The sequence below is a fragment of the Scleropages formosus genome, chromosome 12 (assembly GCF_900964775.1).
Source record: "Scleropages formosus chromosome 12, fSclFor1.1, whole genome shotgun sequence".
NCBI classification, from domain to species: domain Eukaryota; kingdom Metazoa; phylum Chordata; class Actinopteri; order Osteoglossiformes; family Osteoglossidae; genus Scleropages; species Scleropages formosus.
The window spans coordinates 3739413-3758575 of NC_041817.1; the positions used below are offsets into that span (position 1 = coordinate 3739413).

A 19163-nucleotide genomic window follows, 5' to 3' on the forward strand; every position below is an offset into this window, starting at 1 on the left:
TCATCTGTATATGCTGCACAAAGAGCTGAGAGAGTTTTTCTCTGTTGAAAAGTCAGAGCTTGCCAACTTTTTTGAAGATGACTCATGGAAGCTGTCATACATGGCAGATTTTTTCCAGCATCTCAATGTCCTCAGTAGCATGCAAGGGCACAATGTTCACATACTGAATGCACAAGAGAAAGTATGCGTATAAATTCATCCAAAAATGATCTCTGCATGTGGGAAAGCAAACTGAAAGAGGTAGTTACAGAAATGTTTCCTCTTCATAACTAGGAGAGCATCTCATCCACTGCTGACAACATCACGCCCATAATCCAGTCTTACCTGTCACATCTTCAGGGCTATTTTAAACAATATTTCCCTGATTTTAACATCACCCACCTGGACTTTGTTAGAAAGCCATTTGCATCAGGGGTTGGCACTCATCTGGATCTAGCAGCCCAAGAGCAACTGATTGATTTTACAAATGAGGGAGAGATGAGAACAAAGTTCCCCTGCTTTCCTCTGTTAGAGTTTTGGATGTCTGTGAGAAAGGAATACCCTCTTTTGTCTGAGAAGGCAGTAAAGTGTCTTTTACCATTTCCCACAACCTACTTGTGTGAAGCTGGATTTTCAGCTCTGAGAGTACATCAGTCCAAGCATCAGGCCCAGTTCAAAGTGACATGCGCCTGCATGGCTCTCACTAAAATGAAACCATGCTTTGACAAACTGTGTAGAAGCCACCAGGCTCATCCATCCCATTAGGACTTGAATCAGTGAATGTGGTGTTGTTTGGTTTGAGTTATGTGTTTGTAATGCAAATGCTGCCATTCATGTTTAACTTTTCATCTACCAGTGTCTTAATACTGTGAAAAAAGGTACCCTGTTCAGTTAATGTACATATTTTCCAATTTTTCATAAATACAAAAAACCACAAAAGCTACAAAAAATTGTTCATTGTGAGATTTTTGGCTATAGTGTTGCCAAATAATAAAAGAAATTGTTTTTGAAACGCCATTTCAGATGTACATTTATTGTAGGACGAATTACAATATGTCTTTACATTATACAAGAGTCTTTACACACTAAAATATATAGTTGCCTTTGTACTTTAGGCAAGGGGGTCCCCTACATGGAATCATCATATTTGTGGGTCCTTGGGATTAAAAAGTTTGAAAACCTCTGTTGTAGCCCTTGAATGTAAAACTACTAAATCATGCTGGAAGCATCAAGAATCCTTCAGAGTGGTTTCACATCAGATGTGGAAGTTTTACTGTAGTTCTTTGACTTCAGTGCATCTAAAAGAGAGAGTATCACATTCTGAACGTGACAGATGTCTGGAAGTGCTGGATAGATTACACTCGACATTGACCAAATGATTAAATATGTAAATGTAGCTCCGTGATCTCATTAGGTAGGACGTCTTCGTTCGGCAGCAAGCAGCCAGGGTATTTTGCGGTGTCTGTGCCAAGGGTGAGCTTGTTCCCTCAAGAAAGCAATTTCCATTCCAGATTTGGTAAGGAACAAGGGGTAACTCATCACAGATGCCACCTAATGACTCACTGCCTTCAAGGAGGAAGAGCTGTGGCAATAATTGCTGTTCTGAAATGTCATATCTGTAAGAGACAGCAGGTTGATACCTGGAGAATAATGGGCCAGGAGGTGTGAGCAAGAATGCTGTAGGTACCTTAATAAATTCAGTTAAGTTATTAAATGTCACTTTAGGTTTATGGTGGAATTTTTTTTATATTAAAATGTGTGTCAGATTTTGATGTTAGCAGGTCTGAGTGTTAATTTTGATGGTAGAGCTGCTGGATTTTGAGGGATGGGTTTGGGATCTTACTCATCCCAACAGGATATCCCATGATTTTTCTAAATTTTTTTTGGGTGTTCTCTGTGATTGGAAGAGACACTGCAGTTGTGCAACTGCCATCCTTTTCTCCAAAACACCTGTTGGGCCAGGAGTGAAGTAGTAAATAGAGAAAGTACATCTCTTCCAACTTTTTAACCTTTCATTCTGCTTAGATGGATGCTAAGGATGCGGTAGCCAAGGAAGACTGTGTGTGGGATAAATGCATCATTAATTTGTAATAGAGTCCAGATTTGCAAACCTGTGCATCACAGCTACACTCTGTGTCAGGAGAGATAGCATGAACAGACCAAGGTATTTGTCTGGATACCCTGTGAGTTGATTTCTCCTGTCAGTGGAGAATCAGTGTCAGATTGCGACTGATACCAACTGACATTCTGGGAGGGTTTATGTGCTGTCAGAATTTCTCAGTCTTTTTCAAAATTGAAAATTGCATTTAATGAGCCAGACTTCCTAGCGGGGTTTGCTGAGTGAATCAAGCACTTTGTGCATCTTTACCTGTGCAAGACTGATGGCTACATTGAATTCAGTTCATTTACTTCTGTAGAGGACTGAGCAAAGTTCCAGGAATGATAAGGTACAGAGTAAAAACAGTCATAGATAAATGTTAGGATAAGCAAGCTGGCAGTTGAGGAGAGGAAACAAAAACTCCCACCTATGAAGAAAGGAAGAAAGCAGAATCTATATGTAAGACCTGTGATTGGGGCGGGGGGCAGGGTAGCAAAGATACATTGTCAGCAAAGAGAGCTACTATTTCTTAGCATTTTCTCTGGTTACAAAAAAAAAAAGATTTTTTTGTTAACTTGATGGAGGGTGACCATAATTATCTTTGGCAGTTGACAGAACAGTCAATGCCAGTGTGCGGCGGTTGCGATCCAGTGCATGACTCTGAGTTGCTCCACAGTCGTTCTTCATTGGCTAGCTTTATGGCTCAGCCCTTGGAGTAAAGCTGCCAGTTGAAGAGCTGTTGTGGGTGACCATGACAACAGACGGCGCGTGTCGCAGGAGCCAGTCGGCACAAGGGCTGCTCTCTGGTCTAGCCAGTAGCACCTGGGCACAGCGTGTAAGGGGAGCACACTGATTCTTTAATAACAAGACATACATATCAGAAGCATTAAAGCATACAGAAAATCAGCCTTTAAAATAAATAACTGACTTCTTTGGGAAGCAGGAAATAGTGAGGATCAATTCCCTGTAACTTCCGGTTTGAATCTGACTGCGCTGGAGTTTTTTGGCTGATGGAATCATGTAATTGTCATTAAGTTCAATTGAAATGCTGAACAATATACTTGCACTAAGGACACCATCAGCAGCTGACAACCAGGTTCTGTGTCTGTCTTCAGCCAACATGAAGAGACCGCTATCTAGAATCAACCCTGGCAAGGCTGCTGGCCTGGACAACATACCTGGCCGTGCACAGAATGTAATGTTTTATGCCATTTTAATTCGTGTCCATACCAAGTATGGCTGCTGTATTTCTTAAATACATTCTATATCGATCTACATTAGGCCACACTAGCGCTCATTTCCGCAAACAATTATTGCACAAAAAAACCTTTCTTTTTTGCACTATCCCCTGTAAAATCTGTTTACATTTCTCTTTACTGAACTGAACATACAGTATCACTGCTCTTTATCCTGCGGTGTTTTTAGCTTTGTAGCTTATTATTTTACATTTTCGTAGTAGTAATAGTATATGTTGTCCTCTATGTTCACAACGTGTCCAGGAGAAACACTTTTTCACTCCTGTGTATATCCTAAACATATTGTGGGAATGACAATAAAGTTGACTTTGACTTTGTACAGTGAGTTGTTCAACTTAATCAGAATACTTTGGTGTATTATGCAATTTTGTTGTGTTGCAGGTGTCACAGACTACCTTTCAGCTGAAATCTCTACCTCCAGGCAGAAGAAGTTCTACTTGGTGACATTTGTGGACACACCAGGGCTGGTGGATGGGGACATGATCTATCCCTTTGATGTGAACAATGCAATTATATTGTTAGGTAAGGCTGCCCCTTGTCTGTGATTTCAGTAAACCTTTAGGCATTGCTTTGTACCTGTGTAAATGTAAATCATAGTTAGCTGGAACCTTCTAAAGCTTTTATCACATTGGAAAAAATCTAAAATACATGAGAATACCACTGTAGTTTTACAGTACCATGTTTGTTATTTTACATATTGAATGGAAGTGGTTCCTGCTGGTGATAGTGTATAGAGTCTGTCCTGTCTGTGTTAGCATAAAGTTTTAATTTACAGATGTAACACTGTAATTTGCTTTGGAGAAAGTGAATAAATAATAATAAAATGGGGCAGCAGGTGGCATAGAGGTCAGAGTTGCCATTTTATAATTGGAGGCCCAGGGTTCAAATCCCTGCTCCTGCTGTTACACCCTTCAGCAGGGTACTTACCCTGAATTGATATAGTAAAAATTAGGGTGGGGGTAAATATTTTTTAAGTTTGCTTAGCGAACAAACATATTGTTAAACACTACTGAAAAAAACAGCTACTAAATAAATAAATAATAAAACCACTACTAATACGACAAATTATATATATTTTTTATATTATATAATCATATATTATATTAATAGTAAGTTTTATTCAGGAAAAAAATGGCACATGCTGTCTTGATGTATTCAAAGTCAGAGTTGGTAGAATAATTGTAAAGGGAGTCCGGATGAATGATGCTGTTTGTGCTTTGCTTTGTGAGTGAAACAACATCCATGACTTCCTTTGCTGTTATGTGCATGTTGTCCCAGGACAACTGGCCGACCTGATCTTCGTATTCCTCGACCCAATGGGACAGGCCCTGTGCAAACGCACGCTGGACATCGTAGAGAAGCTGAACGAGATGTGTGGCGACAAGCTTCGATTTTACCTGAGCAAGGCAGATGAGGCCGGAAGGGAAACAGACAGGCAGGTAACACAAGGTCCTGTGTTAATTGTGAAATGTGTTTTTTTTTGTAAACCAAAATTTTTTGCATTGATGTAATTGTGTTAATGATGTTATGTATGATGCTGCACTAATTACGGGCCAGCTGGTAGTGTAGTGGTTAGAGCTACTGCCTTTGGATCCAAAGGTTGCAGGTTTAATTCCCACCTCTGGCTGTAATACCCTTTAGCAAGGGACTTACCCTGAAGTACTCCAGTGAATTTATCCAGTTCTCTAAATGGGTGAATAATTGCAGATAGCTTTATATTGTAAGTTGCTTTGGAGAAAAGCATCAGCTAAATGAATAAATGTAATGTAAATTAGGGGAATTAGTAATTTTCTTGTTTTATTTTATACATTTTAAAAGTTGTTATTATTAAATTGGATTTGTACATTTTTTTAGGTGTAATGTTATGTAGGAATTTGCTACACATTAACAAATTCAGTATTATCATGTGAGCTACCTTCTTTTCATGCCAATACAGGCTTAAACTAATTCATGTGCAGTTATGTTTTCTGGTTAAAATCTAATTCATGGTGTAATTCTGTTTTCTGCTTCCCAGAAGGTAATGATGCAGATTGTTCAGGAGCTGTGCCGCAGGCCAGGCCTCAACAAGTGTTGTTTTGAAATGCCCACAATATACATCCCGAACCAACAGAAAGTGAGATACTTGATTCTTTGTTGGATTTTCTCATATTCTTAATAAATTCATTGGCATTTGTCAGTTTTGCTTGATAACTGTTATATTGTTGCTGCTTTTGTGTATATTATTCATTTGCTTAAGCAAATGTATCATTTCCTTTACAGATTATTTTGTAGATCTTGATTAAGGGAAGCTGATCCTTGGTGAAAATTTTTAAAAACAGTATTCTGAAATACTGCTTTGGTATAGTTCAAATTACAGGTGTGTCAACTTTATTATCAGCAAAACTTTGTAGTCATAAGTTAGTGATTTAAATGCAGACCCAGCAGTGAGCAAGTGACATTAATTAATAGTGGTTATAAAATCATGATATGAGTATTTGAATCCCAGGGATATTAGATCACGTCTTAAGTAATTACTGTGAAAATGACAACTGTTAGAATATTTAACTCAGCTCCAGGAAAGCCGGTTGTAAAACTGAGGTCCCACCTGCTAATTTCAACACTAGCAAATTAGGGAGTCCTGCCACCTTTTCTAGACCTAAATAATCGCTCCCTCAACCCTTGATCAATTCCTGCTGTGCCATGTCATTGTAGCTGGACTTGCAAGCCTACCAAAACCTTAATCTTGTGACAGACATTGCTTCCAGATTCACAGCACATTGGATAGACTTTCAGTTTAGGACTTCCTGTTTTAAATCTATGGGCCTCCCATAAAACAGAGTGTAGGTGCAATATGATTTGTAAGAAAATGGGGGGCATCCTTGACCCTGGTCTGACTTCAAGCTAAGAAGCTGAGTGCCCAGAGAAAAGCCAAAATAAGTTCAATTTGAGCAATGTTTTGTGGATTGTTGAGATATAGGGGGGATTTGTTTGTATTAAACTGGTTCATGTGATAAGACATCTGGAAAGGTTTTCAGGGAAATTTAAATGCTGACTGACACAGAGAGGGCCAGTTGCCATTATTACTTAGAACAAATGGGGCCAACAGGTAGCATAGCATTTAGATCTATTGCCTTCTAATCTGAAGCTTCCTAGTCCGAATTCCGCTCTTAATGTAGTAGTCTTTTATTATGAATTGATACAGTAAGAATAACCTGCTGTACAAATTAGTAAATAATTCCAGGATAGAGGATAAAGGTGTCAGATAAATAATTAAAACAATTTATAGAATTTAAAACATACGGTAACCTATTTAAAAAACTGCTAAAAGGTTGTATTTATATAAATACAGTTTTACAGTTGACCTATAAAATATCTATACGTATAAAGTTACAGAGTAATCACAAGCCTTTTTGCTGAGTATTGTGCTAAAGTGACGGTGTTTTTTTGGTTTGTCCAGCCCAGTCGGTGTGAGAATCAGATAGGTGGGGTCTGCCAGACGATTGAGAAGACAATCAACCAGGCCGTCCAGAAAACCCTGGACCAAATTGAAAAGGACTGCGAGCTCATCTGTTCTACAATATGCAACAATCTAGCACAAGACAGGTGGGTCAATCAGGGGTGCTGCATTAAGAGTGATGCCATTTTGTCATTTCTCCACTGTCATATTCATACTTGTACACATCAGTAGGCTAGGGTTACAAAGTGTTTGATATGGGAAGAATACCAGTATATATTTTATTTTGTAGGAACATTAGTATTGCTCTTAATTATGTATGCTGCTTTAAACACGCTTTGTGCAGTGATTGCACGCACAGTTAATGCTTGGTGAAGTCAAAGGAAATATAACTTGCAGAACACTTTATTAGGAACACCTGTATATGTGCTTAGTCACACATGTGGCAATATCGCAATGCATAAAAGCATGCAGACACAGGTCAGGAGCTTCAGTTAATGTTCACATCAAGCACTAGAATAGGGAAAGAATGTGATCGCAGTGATTTTGACCATGGCATGATTGTTTGTGCCAGACAGGCTGGTTTGAGTATTTCTGTAACTGCTGATCTCCTGGGATTTTTCACTTTTTGATGAGAGAAGTCAGAGGAGAATGGCCAGACTGGTTTGAGCTGACAGAAAGGTTATGATAACTCAGATAACCACTCTTTACAACTGTGGTGAGCAGAAAAGCATCTCAGAATGCACAATGCATTGAACCTTGAGGTGGATTGATTACAACAGCAGAAGATCATGTTGGGTTCCACTTCTGTCCACCAAGAACAGAAAGCTGAGGATGCAGTGGGCACTGGCTCACCAAAACTTGACAGTTGAAGATTGGAAAAACGTAGCCTGGTCTGATGAATCTTGATTGCTGCTGAGGCACACAGATGGTAGGGTCAGAATTTGGCATCAAAAACATTAATCCATGGACCCAACCTGCCGTGTGTCAGCAGTCCAGGCTGGTGGTGTGGTGGTGTAATGTTGTAGGGAATGTTTTCTTGGCACACTTTGGGCCTGTTAATACCAATGAATCATTGTTTGAATGCCACAGCCTATCTGAGTATTGTTGCTGACCATGTGCATCGCTTTATGGTCACAATTTACCCATCTTCTACTGGCTACTTCCAGCATTACAATGTACCATGTCACAAAACAAAAATCGTCTCAGACTGGTTTCATGACATTTATTCATTTAGCTGACACTTTCCTCCAAAGGGACTTACAACTATTTACCCATTTATACAGCTGGGTAATTTAACAGGAGCAATTAAGGGTAAGTGTCTTGCTCAAGGCTATTACAGCCAGAGGTGGGAATCAAACCTGCAACCTTTTGGATCCAGCAGCAGTAGCTCTAATCACTACACTACCAGTTATCACAATCATGACAATGCGTTCAGTATTCTTCAGTGATCTTCCCAGTCACCAGATCTGAATCCAATAGAACCCTTTTGGGATGTGGTAGAATGAGACATTTACAGCCTAAATGTGCTGCTGACAAATTGAAATTGCATTACACAGTCATGTCAGCATGGACCAGAATATCAAAGGAATGTTTCCAACATGTTATGGAATCCATGCCAAGAAGAACTCAGGCTGTTTTGAGAGCAAAGGGAGGCCCAACCTAGTATTAGTATAGTGTTTGAATAAAGTGCTCCTTGAGTGTATATATTTTTTCTCTTATATGGACCATGTATGGGATACCTCAACTGATATTAAGGTATTAGATATCACAACAGATATTAAGGCCAAACAGAGCCTTTCAAATACCAATAATATTTTAAATTTATTCTATTGTCATGCACAGCGCATATAGTGCAGGGTCTTATTGTTATTCTATACTGGAAACATTGATTGTGAGGCAGGATACAACATTAAGTTTATCTTTTATTAACATGAAGCAACATTAAAGTTGTCTATTTTATAATGAATGAAAATAACAAACACATTATCACCACAGCCTCTGATTTACTGTGTTCTCCTTTATACACACAAGACAGTGCAATGTCCCTCCTGCACATTTGATTTGCCACCGAGGACACAAAAATCTGGCATTCATTGCTAGATTCATTGCAAAACCATGTTTGTCAGTATCTAGTCACTTTCAGATTCCAATCAAAAAAGTCCAATAAAGGACACTTACCTCTGGTTTATCCAGTTCTTTAGGTAAAACTGGACCGTGAAGTTGCTCCATGCTGCAAAGCATTTTTCTTTTTTTTTTCCCATTTTTTGATTTGCATAAGAAATTTTGGAAAATAGAATGGTGAAGAACATATAATTAAAAATAAATATACTGTGGACAAGATATAATGCGGACGGCAGGGTCCAAACTTTCATGTTGTGTTGTAAGTGTGTCCGCGTTACAACGAGTTTCCGGTTTTGATGAAGGTTGAAAAAAGTTTAACTCCAGTTTGCTGCTGAGAGAAGATTAATGTAAGTAAAAGCAACTGTCTGCGCGTGTGAGTGAAAATAAGTGATACATTCCACAGCACATACTTCGTAATTACTAGTAGAACTGAATAAAGTGAAATTCAAGAATTCTTTCAATTTGAAAATCAATATCCCAACAACTGCGCAATTTAAAGCCGTACTGCTTTAGAGCAAGAGAGCAAAGTTACACCAAAAGTTTGTGGAAATAAAAGGCTTTACAACATGAGTGACAAAAACAACATACAGTCATATGAAAACGTAAGTACACCCCATGGAAAATCACCTTTTTTAACAAAATTGGACATGCAGAGACTTTATCTTCACTTAATCACTGCCTGTGTATAAAGGCGATATACTTGAACAAATGACACAAAATGAAAATCCGCTGTACCAGATGAAGTGCCAATGATTAGAACATTGTTAGGGAGTATCCTGGAGGAACCTGTGTTATTTAAACCTCAGGCATCTAGGATTCAATTTATTCAACTCAATTTATTTTTACAGAGCGATCTTCTCATGAAGTGACTCAGAGCGCTTTATCAAAGAGAGGTCAAGAGAAGAAGTCCCTTTGCAGCAGCCTATAACCTTCTAAATGCAATACTAGGATGTGGTTTGCTCTTTGTTACTGAATTGTGTGGTGCCATCATAGCTCGATCAAAGGAGTTCTCTAAGGCCTTCAGAAAGAAGATTGTGGATGCCCATGAATCTGGGAAGCGATTTAATAAGATCTCTGAATCATTTGTAATCAGTTATTCCACTGTATGAAAAATAATGTACAAGTGGAAAAGATTTGAAACAACTGCCAATTTAGTCAGAACAGGCTGGCCCAGAAAAATTCAGCCGAAGAGCAGACCGTAAGATGCTTAAAAAAGACTTCAAGAACCCTCAAATTTTATTATAGGATCTGCTGGTAATTCTTACAGCTGTTGAAGATTGCACAACTTTGATCTGCATGGAAGGTGTGCCAGGAGGAAGCTTTTACTGTCCAAAAACAACATCAAAGCAAGACAGAAAATTGCCAATGAACACCTAGGCAAAGACCAGGACTTCTGGAGCAATGTACTCTGGACAGATGAATCAAAGATAGAGTTGTTTGGCACAAACCAAAGAGAGCATTTGAGAGGAACCTCATACCAACTGTAAAGCATGGTGGTGGAAATGTTGTGGTATGGGGTTGCTTTGCTGCCTCTACTAGGTACCATTCAAAAGGTTTTTCATAAAATGTCAACATTTTTTATTTTTCACCATAGGTCTGTGTTGTACTAATTGCTTTATTTCATAACTTTGCCTTTAGACTTTCAGAAGTGTGTTTAGGAACCATCCAGATTTGAAGCACATGGAAAGGGGCCTTGCCCCAGTTGGCCATGCCTGTATACCTCCAAAGGGAGGTGCCCAGGGGGCATCCTTACCAGATGCCTGAACCACCTCAACTGACTCCTCTCAATGCGTAGGAGTAGTGGCTCTACTCTGAGTTCCTCCCGGATGACTGAACTTTTCACCCTGTCATGGAGAGTGAGTCCCACCACCCTGTGGAGAAAACCAATTTAGGCAGCTTGTATCCATGATCTCATTCTTTCGGTCATTACCCAGAGTTCATGACCATAGGTGAGGGTAGGGACGTAGACTGACCGGTAAATAGAGAGCTTTGCCTTATGGCTCAGCTCCCCCTTCACCACTACAGTCCGGTACAGCGACCGCATTACTGCTGCCACTGCTCCGTCTGTAGCCAATCTCACGCTCCCTTCTCCCCTCACTCGTGAACAAGACCCCAAGATACTTAAACTTCTCCACCTGCCATCCTTTTCTGTGATAGAACCATGGACTCAGACTTGGAGGTGCTGATCCTCATACCAACCACTTCACACTCATCTGCAAACTGTTTCAGTGCGTGCTGAAGGCATCCATGTGACGGTGCCAAAAGGACATCATCTGCAAAAAGCAGATGTGTGGTGCCATCATACCTCGATCATACCCCGACTCCCCCACAAAATGCCCTCCTGACCTCGACTGCGCCTTGATATCCTGTCCATGAAACCCACGAGGAGTGGGGGCAAAGCACAACCTTGGTAGAGTCCAGCACCCGCATCGAACAGGCTTCACTTGATGCCAAGTATGCGGATACAGCTCTCGCTCCGTGTGTACAGAAACCAAATGGCCCGCAGGAGTGGCCACAGCACCCAATCAACAGATGTCCCATCAATTTATATTATTTTGGAGTCTCAACGTTTGGGGACAAAATTCAAGATGACCCCTTCTGATGTTGTGCATCAACTGGTTACGCTACTTCTGGGCACCCATATTTTTGACTCAGTGTGTCTATCATTAGTTTCATTTACCGAAACTTACTAATAGAACATTTTGTTCTTGATTCCTTTTCAGTGACTTTATTTAAAATGACCAACAAGCAAAAATGTGAGGGTTCTGGTAAAGCAGAGAAGAAAAACCGAAAGCATACATAGAAATTAAAGTGAAAAAATAATGTAGCATGAAAGTATAACTATAATACTACACTGTATTTATATTATTCTATATTGATTTTATTTTTGCATGAAGAAAGTGTGAAATTAGTAAAAAAACAAATCCCTATTATACAACATAGCATTTATGCATGTATCAAATATATGATTTTATGTGATGATGACCCCTCTCTTGGCACAGGGCTGATGTCAGCCGCAACAAAAGCACATGCCTCCACTCGTTCCTCTGCGGTTTCCTGGGCATCTTGCCGTCAGCCCTCATCGTCCTCACTTGTGTTGTGAACCTGGTTTCCAACAATGAGCTGGAAAGGCTGCTTGGGGAGGACCTCACCAAAGCATTCAGTCTCAGCATGGTATTGGCACGTCCTCCTCAGATGCTTAGTAGATGTTTATAAACACAGTTAATCTTCTAGGAAGCCCCTTGATTTTGTGATCTTAATGTCTGATACGGAGTTAATATTCAGTAACAATCATTGTATTATACTAAGGTGATATAATAATCTGGGTGGCACAGTGGCACAGCGAGTAGTGCTGCTGTCTCACAGCACCTGGGTGATGCAAGAGGACATGCGTTCGATCCCTGCTCAGTCTGTGTGGAGTTTGCATGTTCTCCCCGTGTCTGCGTGGGTTTCCTCTGGGTGCTCCGGTTTCCTCCCACAGTCTAAAGACATGCTGTTCAGGTTCCCCCATAGTGTGTGTGTGACACAGAGAGAGTGTGTTTCACTGATGTATGGGTGAGTGTCCCATTGTAAGTAAGTAGTGTATCTAGCAGTGTAAGTCACCTTGGTGAATAAGGTGTATGGGCTGATAACACTACATAGTTCATTGGAAGTCATTTTGGAGAAAAGCGTCTGCTAAATAAATAAATGTAAATGTGACACTAGAAGAGTATGGGTTCAGTGATCTGCTGTGTTGATGGTTTTTTTAGAGAATACCTGTTTCCCTTATAAACCTAACAGAACTTACATTTCAGAAAAAAGCAATGTTGTTGAATAATACTGCATCTGCTAGAACCTGCTGTCTCATTTGTATTATTTTAAGATAGTTGAAATGTGGTTTATGAATCACACAGTGATATACTTAAAGCAAAGATTAGGTTCAGTTTTATCCATGATGGCCTTTGGGTTTTGTGGAAAATTGTAATATCTGTTGTCTTACTTCACCAGGGAATTGTAACTGCTTTGTGGAACTGGATACCTGAAGACAGTCAAATTGTGTTCTTGATTATTTGTGGAGCCCTCAGCTACTTTCTCTTATTTTTAGCAAAATACTTTGCAAGGTAAGCTGATGATTATAGCACATATTTTTTTGTCTCTTTGTTTTCTTAATATAGCTGAATGTCCTGTCCTCTTGTTCAAATTATACAGACTGAAAAGTTCTTTGTCATTGTGCAGAATTTGTGCATTTAGCAGCATGGTGTCACAGCGAGTAGTGCTGTTGTTTCACAGCACCTAGGTGGTGAAGGTGGATGCGGGTTCAATCACCACTCAGTTTGTGTGGAGTGTGCAAGTTCTCCTCATTTACATTTATTCACTTAGCAGACGCTTTTCTCCAAAGCAACTTACAACACATACTATGTAGTGTACTAGCCCACACGCCTTATTCACCAAGGTGACTTACACTACTAGATACACTATTTACAATGGGTCACTCATCCATACGCCAGTGAAACTTACTCTCTGTGACAGTCACACACTAAGGGGGACCTGACCAGCATGTTTTTGGACTGTGGGAGGACACCTACACAGACATGGGGAGAACATGCCAACTCCACACAGACTGAGCAGGGATCAAACCCATGTTCTCACACACCACCCAGGCTCTGTGAGACAGCAGCGCTACTTGCTGTGCCACCATGCTGCCATGAGTGTTCTGGTTTCCTTCCACACTCCAAAGGCATGGCTTAAAGTGAATTGGTCACTCAAAAGTTGCCCATAGTGTGTGCTTATGTGTTAGAGAGAATATGTTTCATTGATGTGTGAATGAGTGACTCATTCATTGATGTAGTATATCTAGTATTGTAAGTCGTCTTGGATAATAAGATGTGGGCTGATAGTACATAGATTTTTTTTGGAGAAAAGCTTATGCTAAATGTAAATATTTGGTTTGTTAAATAACACACATATACACATTTATACATTATATATATATATATATATATATATCTTACACAGTTTCATACATATATGCATCTATATATTATATATACAAATTTGTATATGTACATACACATGTATTTTTTTCTTTGTTTCTTTGCCTTATGCCTTTGTTCAAGCACTCTGTCACTGTGTGAGAAGAGCATTCTAAAAAATGAATTGAATATATACTATAACACATACATATATACACACCTGTATGTCAGTATTACAGTGTTAAATGTTTGTTTTTACAGTGTAAGTTTATTTGGTGTAGTCAAAATGACAGAAACCAGAAATAGGTTAAGAAGCTACAAAGGAGCAGGCTGACCCTGTACCTCTGGAATTCAATCTGGAATACTATTCATCTAAGTCCTGAACTGGAGTATGTGTACTGAGACAATGAAGTCAAATCACTATTACTTGTTACACACTGGCTTACAATTGTTACTTTCTAGAATGCCCAGGAGGGGTGGGCAACCACTGGCCCAGAGGTTCTTTTCTCCCTCAATCTTCAGTTGGGAGTGTTTGTTCCTTTCCCCAGTGACCAGTAGGTATACTCATAGCTCTATGAAAAGTACTTCATTATGGTAGCCATTAGCCAACTGTCTTCCTTGTTTGTATCTGTTTTTCTTGCCTGTGTTAAAGCGCTCTGTGTCACTGCGTGAGAAGAGCGCTCTATAAAAATAAATTGAATTAAACTGAAGTCTTCTTTCAAAAGATCCTATAGTTCTTTCTTCTTTAAGGGATGAAAGTGAAAGAAGTAGAAATCTTCTCCTTACTCCAGAATATCCCATTAGGTTTGATGTTGTATAAGTCTGTCGATTGGCAAGAGCATGGAAGATGTTTGACTTAACTGATATTTTTCTTCACACCATGTCACAAATTTGTTGTTTCTACTCTGTGGCAATTTCAGAGATGATTTTTTAAGTAGGCCATACTAGCATGGGACATAGCCACTTGTCATGTATTGGGAACAGAGCAATTATACACAAATATTTACTTTGAACAGTGACAATGGATGTGCGCCCGCACTTCATCTTTTTCTCACAATTAATGAGTCCCTTTTAACATTCAAGAGGAATCTCAAACATACTTATTTTGGACTTTGCGCTTGGTATGCCATTTCTCACAGTCAGCATTATATTTTTTATCAGTTCTGTACTTCAGATACTCATGAAATATTTAATAGGAGAAACTGTGAAATTAGACAGACTCACTTTGTGTCAGCTGTGCAGTTGCGTGCCGGTATTGAAAGCTGTTTGTTGGTGAAATGCACTTTTGTTTATTCGGAGTTGTTCAGCACTTTTGGAGAAAAATGCCTGCTAAATGAATAAATATAAATCTAAGATAAATGCCCCAAGTTTTGCTTATGCTCACTGGGAAGCCTAAATTTTCAACCACTGTTCCCTTTGCGGGGGGACGTGGTGGAGTAGCGGGTTTGGCCTGTGCCTGCTCTCTGGTGGGTCTGGGGTTCGAGTCCTGCTTGGGGTGCCTTGCAACAGCCTGGTATCCTGGCCTGGGTGTGCCCCAGCCCTGCACCCTGCACCCTGCACAGCTGAGCTAGGCTCCAGCTCGCAGCGACCCTGCTTGGGACGAAGAGTTTCAGTCAATGTGTGTGTGTTTCATGCCGAATTGAACTCTCAAACAGGCCTTTTTGAAAGTACGGATTGTTAGACCTCTTATGCAACATATATATTGGTATTCAGGTAAATGTGACTCACATACAAAACTGTTCTTGGAACTGTGATTTAGCTGCTTCAAAGTCTAAGGCTTTTTTATTGGTATTTACTTTTTTCTACTTCTGTGCATTGTTTGTTCATTCATATGTATTCATTTACATACTATTCTGTATACGTACATATAGAGGATTAATTGCTAAATAAATTGCTTTCCATACAATGTACTTTTTTGTAATATAGGGTGGAAACTGACTTCATTTCTGACATCTTCTTTAGACAAGGCAGTCATACCCTGACAAAGAAGGAAAAGAGAATCCTGGCGGAGTACAGTGATTATATCCAGGCTGTGGTAAAAGCCAGGAAGGTGAGGCCGGCTGCCATTCAGAACAAAAAATATGATGGGTCTGAAAAATATGGCAGAGTGAAGTACAGCAAATAGCACTGTTGAACAAAATGAGTCCCTGAAACTCAGTAAATATTCATACATGCTGATCTGTTTTGTTGTTGATTACTGCTTTTCAACAGTGCCATCTCTATGAAGATTATCTCCGGCAGTGTGCCACAGAGTATGACCTGTGATAAGAAGCAACTATCCCGTAACCAGCAGCAATCAGTGTTGATGTCTGTTACTGGATCCTGTGTCTAGAAATACATACCTTTCATGGTAACAAACATATGGTAATGATATACTGGGCATTTTCAGGTCTCTACAGAAAATTGTATTTGTATAGTAAAGCAGTCTGTGAATCGCAGCAATAACATCTGCTGATTCTTTTGGCTGAAATAGGCATGACTGGTCTTTCATACTATTGTTAAATTGTCAAACCTTTTTAAACCAACACAGGGAGCCTCGAAGACCCAAAGCATCTTCTAAGTGATGTGAAATGGTAAAAATGGAATAACTTATTTTCATTAAGCATGGTTTTAAAGTGTTTGTATACATTGAGGTGTTATCTGTAATATGAACATGTTATGAACGAGTGGTTGGAAGTGTTGCTTTGTCTACAGCTGACTTTTTTTTTTTCTCCCCAGTTTATTGGATTGTGATCTTCTTTTTGAATGTGTTTCAGCTGATTTAGTGAATTTGTTCAATTTTTAGGTAGCTGTGTAAAATGAGATTCACAGATCTAAGAAAAGTAGCATTTATTTTCAAACAATCGTTTCTGTCATTGTAGCATTGTAAGAATAAAGACACTGCTTTTGAAAATGCAGCAGCATTTCAGTCCTAAACATCACATGTTGATGTGTATTGTTTAAAAACTGAAATTAGGTGTAAATTGTTTTCCATGTTGTAACTTAGAACTCATGCACTAAAAATTCTGAGACTTGGTTGGTTGAATATGCTGTACTAATGTGCTTTTAAATATTAGGAAGAGAGGTCACAAAAACACCAGTCTTAGAATTTCTCATGTTTTGACTGAATGTACCATAAGTACCAATACCTTCCAAAAACAGAAAGTGCTCTGTTTTGTCTTTTTGTAGAACAGGGTATGGCATTGCACTGTTTGCAATATTATTTTTAAGATAGAAAAAAAGGTGTCTTGTTTGCAGCACTAGTCTTTGACAACGAGTCAATTAAAAATGTGTCAGCAACTGCAGCATTTCATTTTCACTCTTTTTATTTAATGGTGCTGAATTCAGTGTCTTTAATGAAATATTTAGAATGTGAAACTATTTTAAGCTAAATATTTTGATATTAAAGTTTAACTTTGTTTTTAACTTAAAACATTTTCATGGTTTATTTTCTGGATAATATATTTTTCTTGACAATTAACTGGCCACCATACCTCCCAATGATGATCAATATCTTGTAAGATCATAAAAAATATTTTCTGAAAAATGTAATTTATCATCATACTTTACTGATTTCATTAATTGATCTTTGTTGCTGGTGTTATATGAATCACATAATGTATGAAGATTCACATGTGTACTAATAATATTCAGTATTCTAAAAAAATGTATCCAGTAACTTACTTTTAATATCAGTAAAATAAAAATGAATAAGGGTGGAAAGTTATGAAATACAGTAATGATTAGGAAAGGTAAGATGAATGTGAAATGTAGCTGTACAATATTTTGTACTGCAGTTACACTATAATGGGGAAAGTGTGAGTTTACTTTCTATTTTTACTGCTGTTAAAATCCACACACATACCCCGAGTTCTGTCTTTGATGGAAAATAGGGATTTCTACTTCAGACTGTTTTTGAGAAGTACTTCATAAAAGCCGAGACAGATCAAGGCTTCAACTAACGTCATGATGACCAAACAATGACACAGGTGCTTGGCAAAAGGCTTTGCTTACTTCAAAGCCTAAACCCAGAGCTTCTAAGCGATAAACTGTACCCTCTACATGCAGATGCAGGGATGAGGCTTGGCAGTCACTTTTGCATTGCCACTGCACATACCTGTGGACCCAATGCAAACATGAGACAGGAAACCAACAGGAAATAGGTGATCTGTTAATCGATCATACATTACCGCACTTTGGCTTCACTTGCAATATATACCACTTTGAGATTTTTTTTTTTTTTTTTTGGACACGCGTCAAATAAATTTTTTGATGTCAACTTATTGTTCTGTAAAGTGAAAACTGGTTATCAAAAGCCAAGAGTCTTCACACTGCAGTTTAGGATGAAGAGTTCATAAATTCAAGGATGCCTGTATTTCAGTAATTATTTTGAAGCATTTAAATAAGCATTCAATTTTGTATGAAAAGGAAGAACTGAACAACTTTACAGATGGTCTGTGTTTGTAAGTCTTAGACCATCTAAGTAATACACACACACACACACTGGCCGAAACCGCTTGTTCCAAGCAGTCACAGCAAGCCAGAGACTAACCCAGTAATACAGGGCACAAAGCTGGAGGTGGAGGGAACACCAGTCCGTCACAAGGCACCCCAAGCAGGACTCAAATCCCCGACCCGCCAGAGAGCAGGACCCAGCCAAACCTGCTGCGCCATCGTAGCGCCATCATACCACCATCCCATCCTTGTTAAAATCCAGCATGTCTTATCTCAGTATAAATTGTGCAGAACTTGATTAGTCTCTCACAGCAAAGCCTTGTTTCCCATGTTTCAGCCCCTTTTTTGAAAGCCAAAGTTTTGATCTCTTACTTTCACACCAAGAATCCAACTACTACTGGTCTTATCCCTTCATTAAATTTGCTCAGAACTCATTACTTTTTAAGGGGGATGTGGTGGTACAGCAGGTTTAGCTGGGTCCTGCCCTCTGGTGGGTCTGGGGTTCGAGTCCCGCTTGAGGTGCCTTGTGAGGGACTGGCATCCTGTCCTAGGTGTGTCCCCTCCCCCTCCAGCCTTGTGCCCTGTGTTGCCAGGTTAGGCTCCAGTTTGCCATGTGTCTGATTACTTTTTCATTTAACTGTTGCTTTTTTCCCAAAGCACCTTACTATTGAGGGCTTTGACCGCACAAAAATAATTGGTGGGAGGGTATCAGGATTTGTCTATCCTGTGTTTTATGCACCTACTCGAACAATGAACCTCAGTGCAGCAAGTAGTAGGTAAACAAACTAGGTTTACTTGAGACTTTCATGTATGCAGCTATGTTTCTTTCTCTTAATGTAATGTATAAATTGTACTTTTTCTGAAATGTACGTTGCTTTTCACAAAAG

The 19163-nt window shown here is 39.2% G+C and overlaps 1 protein-coding gene across 2 annotated transcripts in view; it reads left to right on the plus strand.

Annotated features, from left to right (window-relative positions):
- Nucleotides 1–17146, plus strand: part of LOC108927306 (uncharacterized) — a 35282-nt gene extending 18136 nt beyond the window's left edge. For both annotated transcript variants that reach the window (XM_018740531.2, XM_018740532.2), the window contains 8 exons: nt 3715–3855; nt 4612–4772; nt 5348–5446; nt 6770–6915; nt 11893–12064; nt 12878–12990; nt 15805–15892; nt 16054–17146. In XM_018740531.2, coding sequence (XP_018596047.1) covers nt 3715–3855; nt 4612–4772; nt 5348–5446; nt 6770–6915; nt 11893–12064; nt 12878–12990; nt 15805–15892; nt 16054–16107 — 974 coding nt within the window. In that variant the 3' untranslated portion in view covers nt 16108–17146. The remainder of the gene's footprint in view (nt 1–3714; nt 3856–4611; nt 4773–5347; nt 5447–6769; nt 6916–11892; nt 12065–12877; nt 12991–15804; nt 15893–16053) is intronic.
- The last annotated feature ends 2017 nt before the right edge of the window (nt 17147–19163 follow it).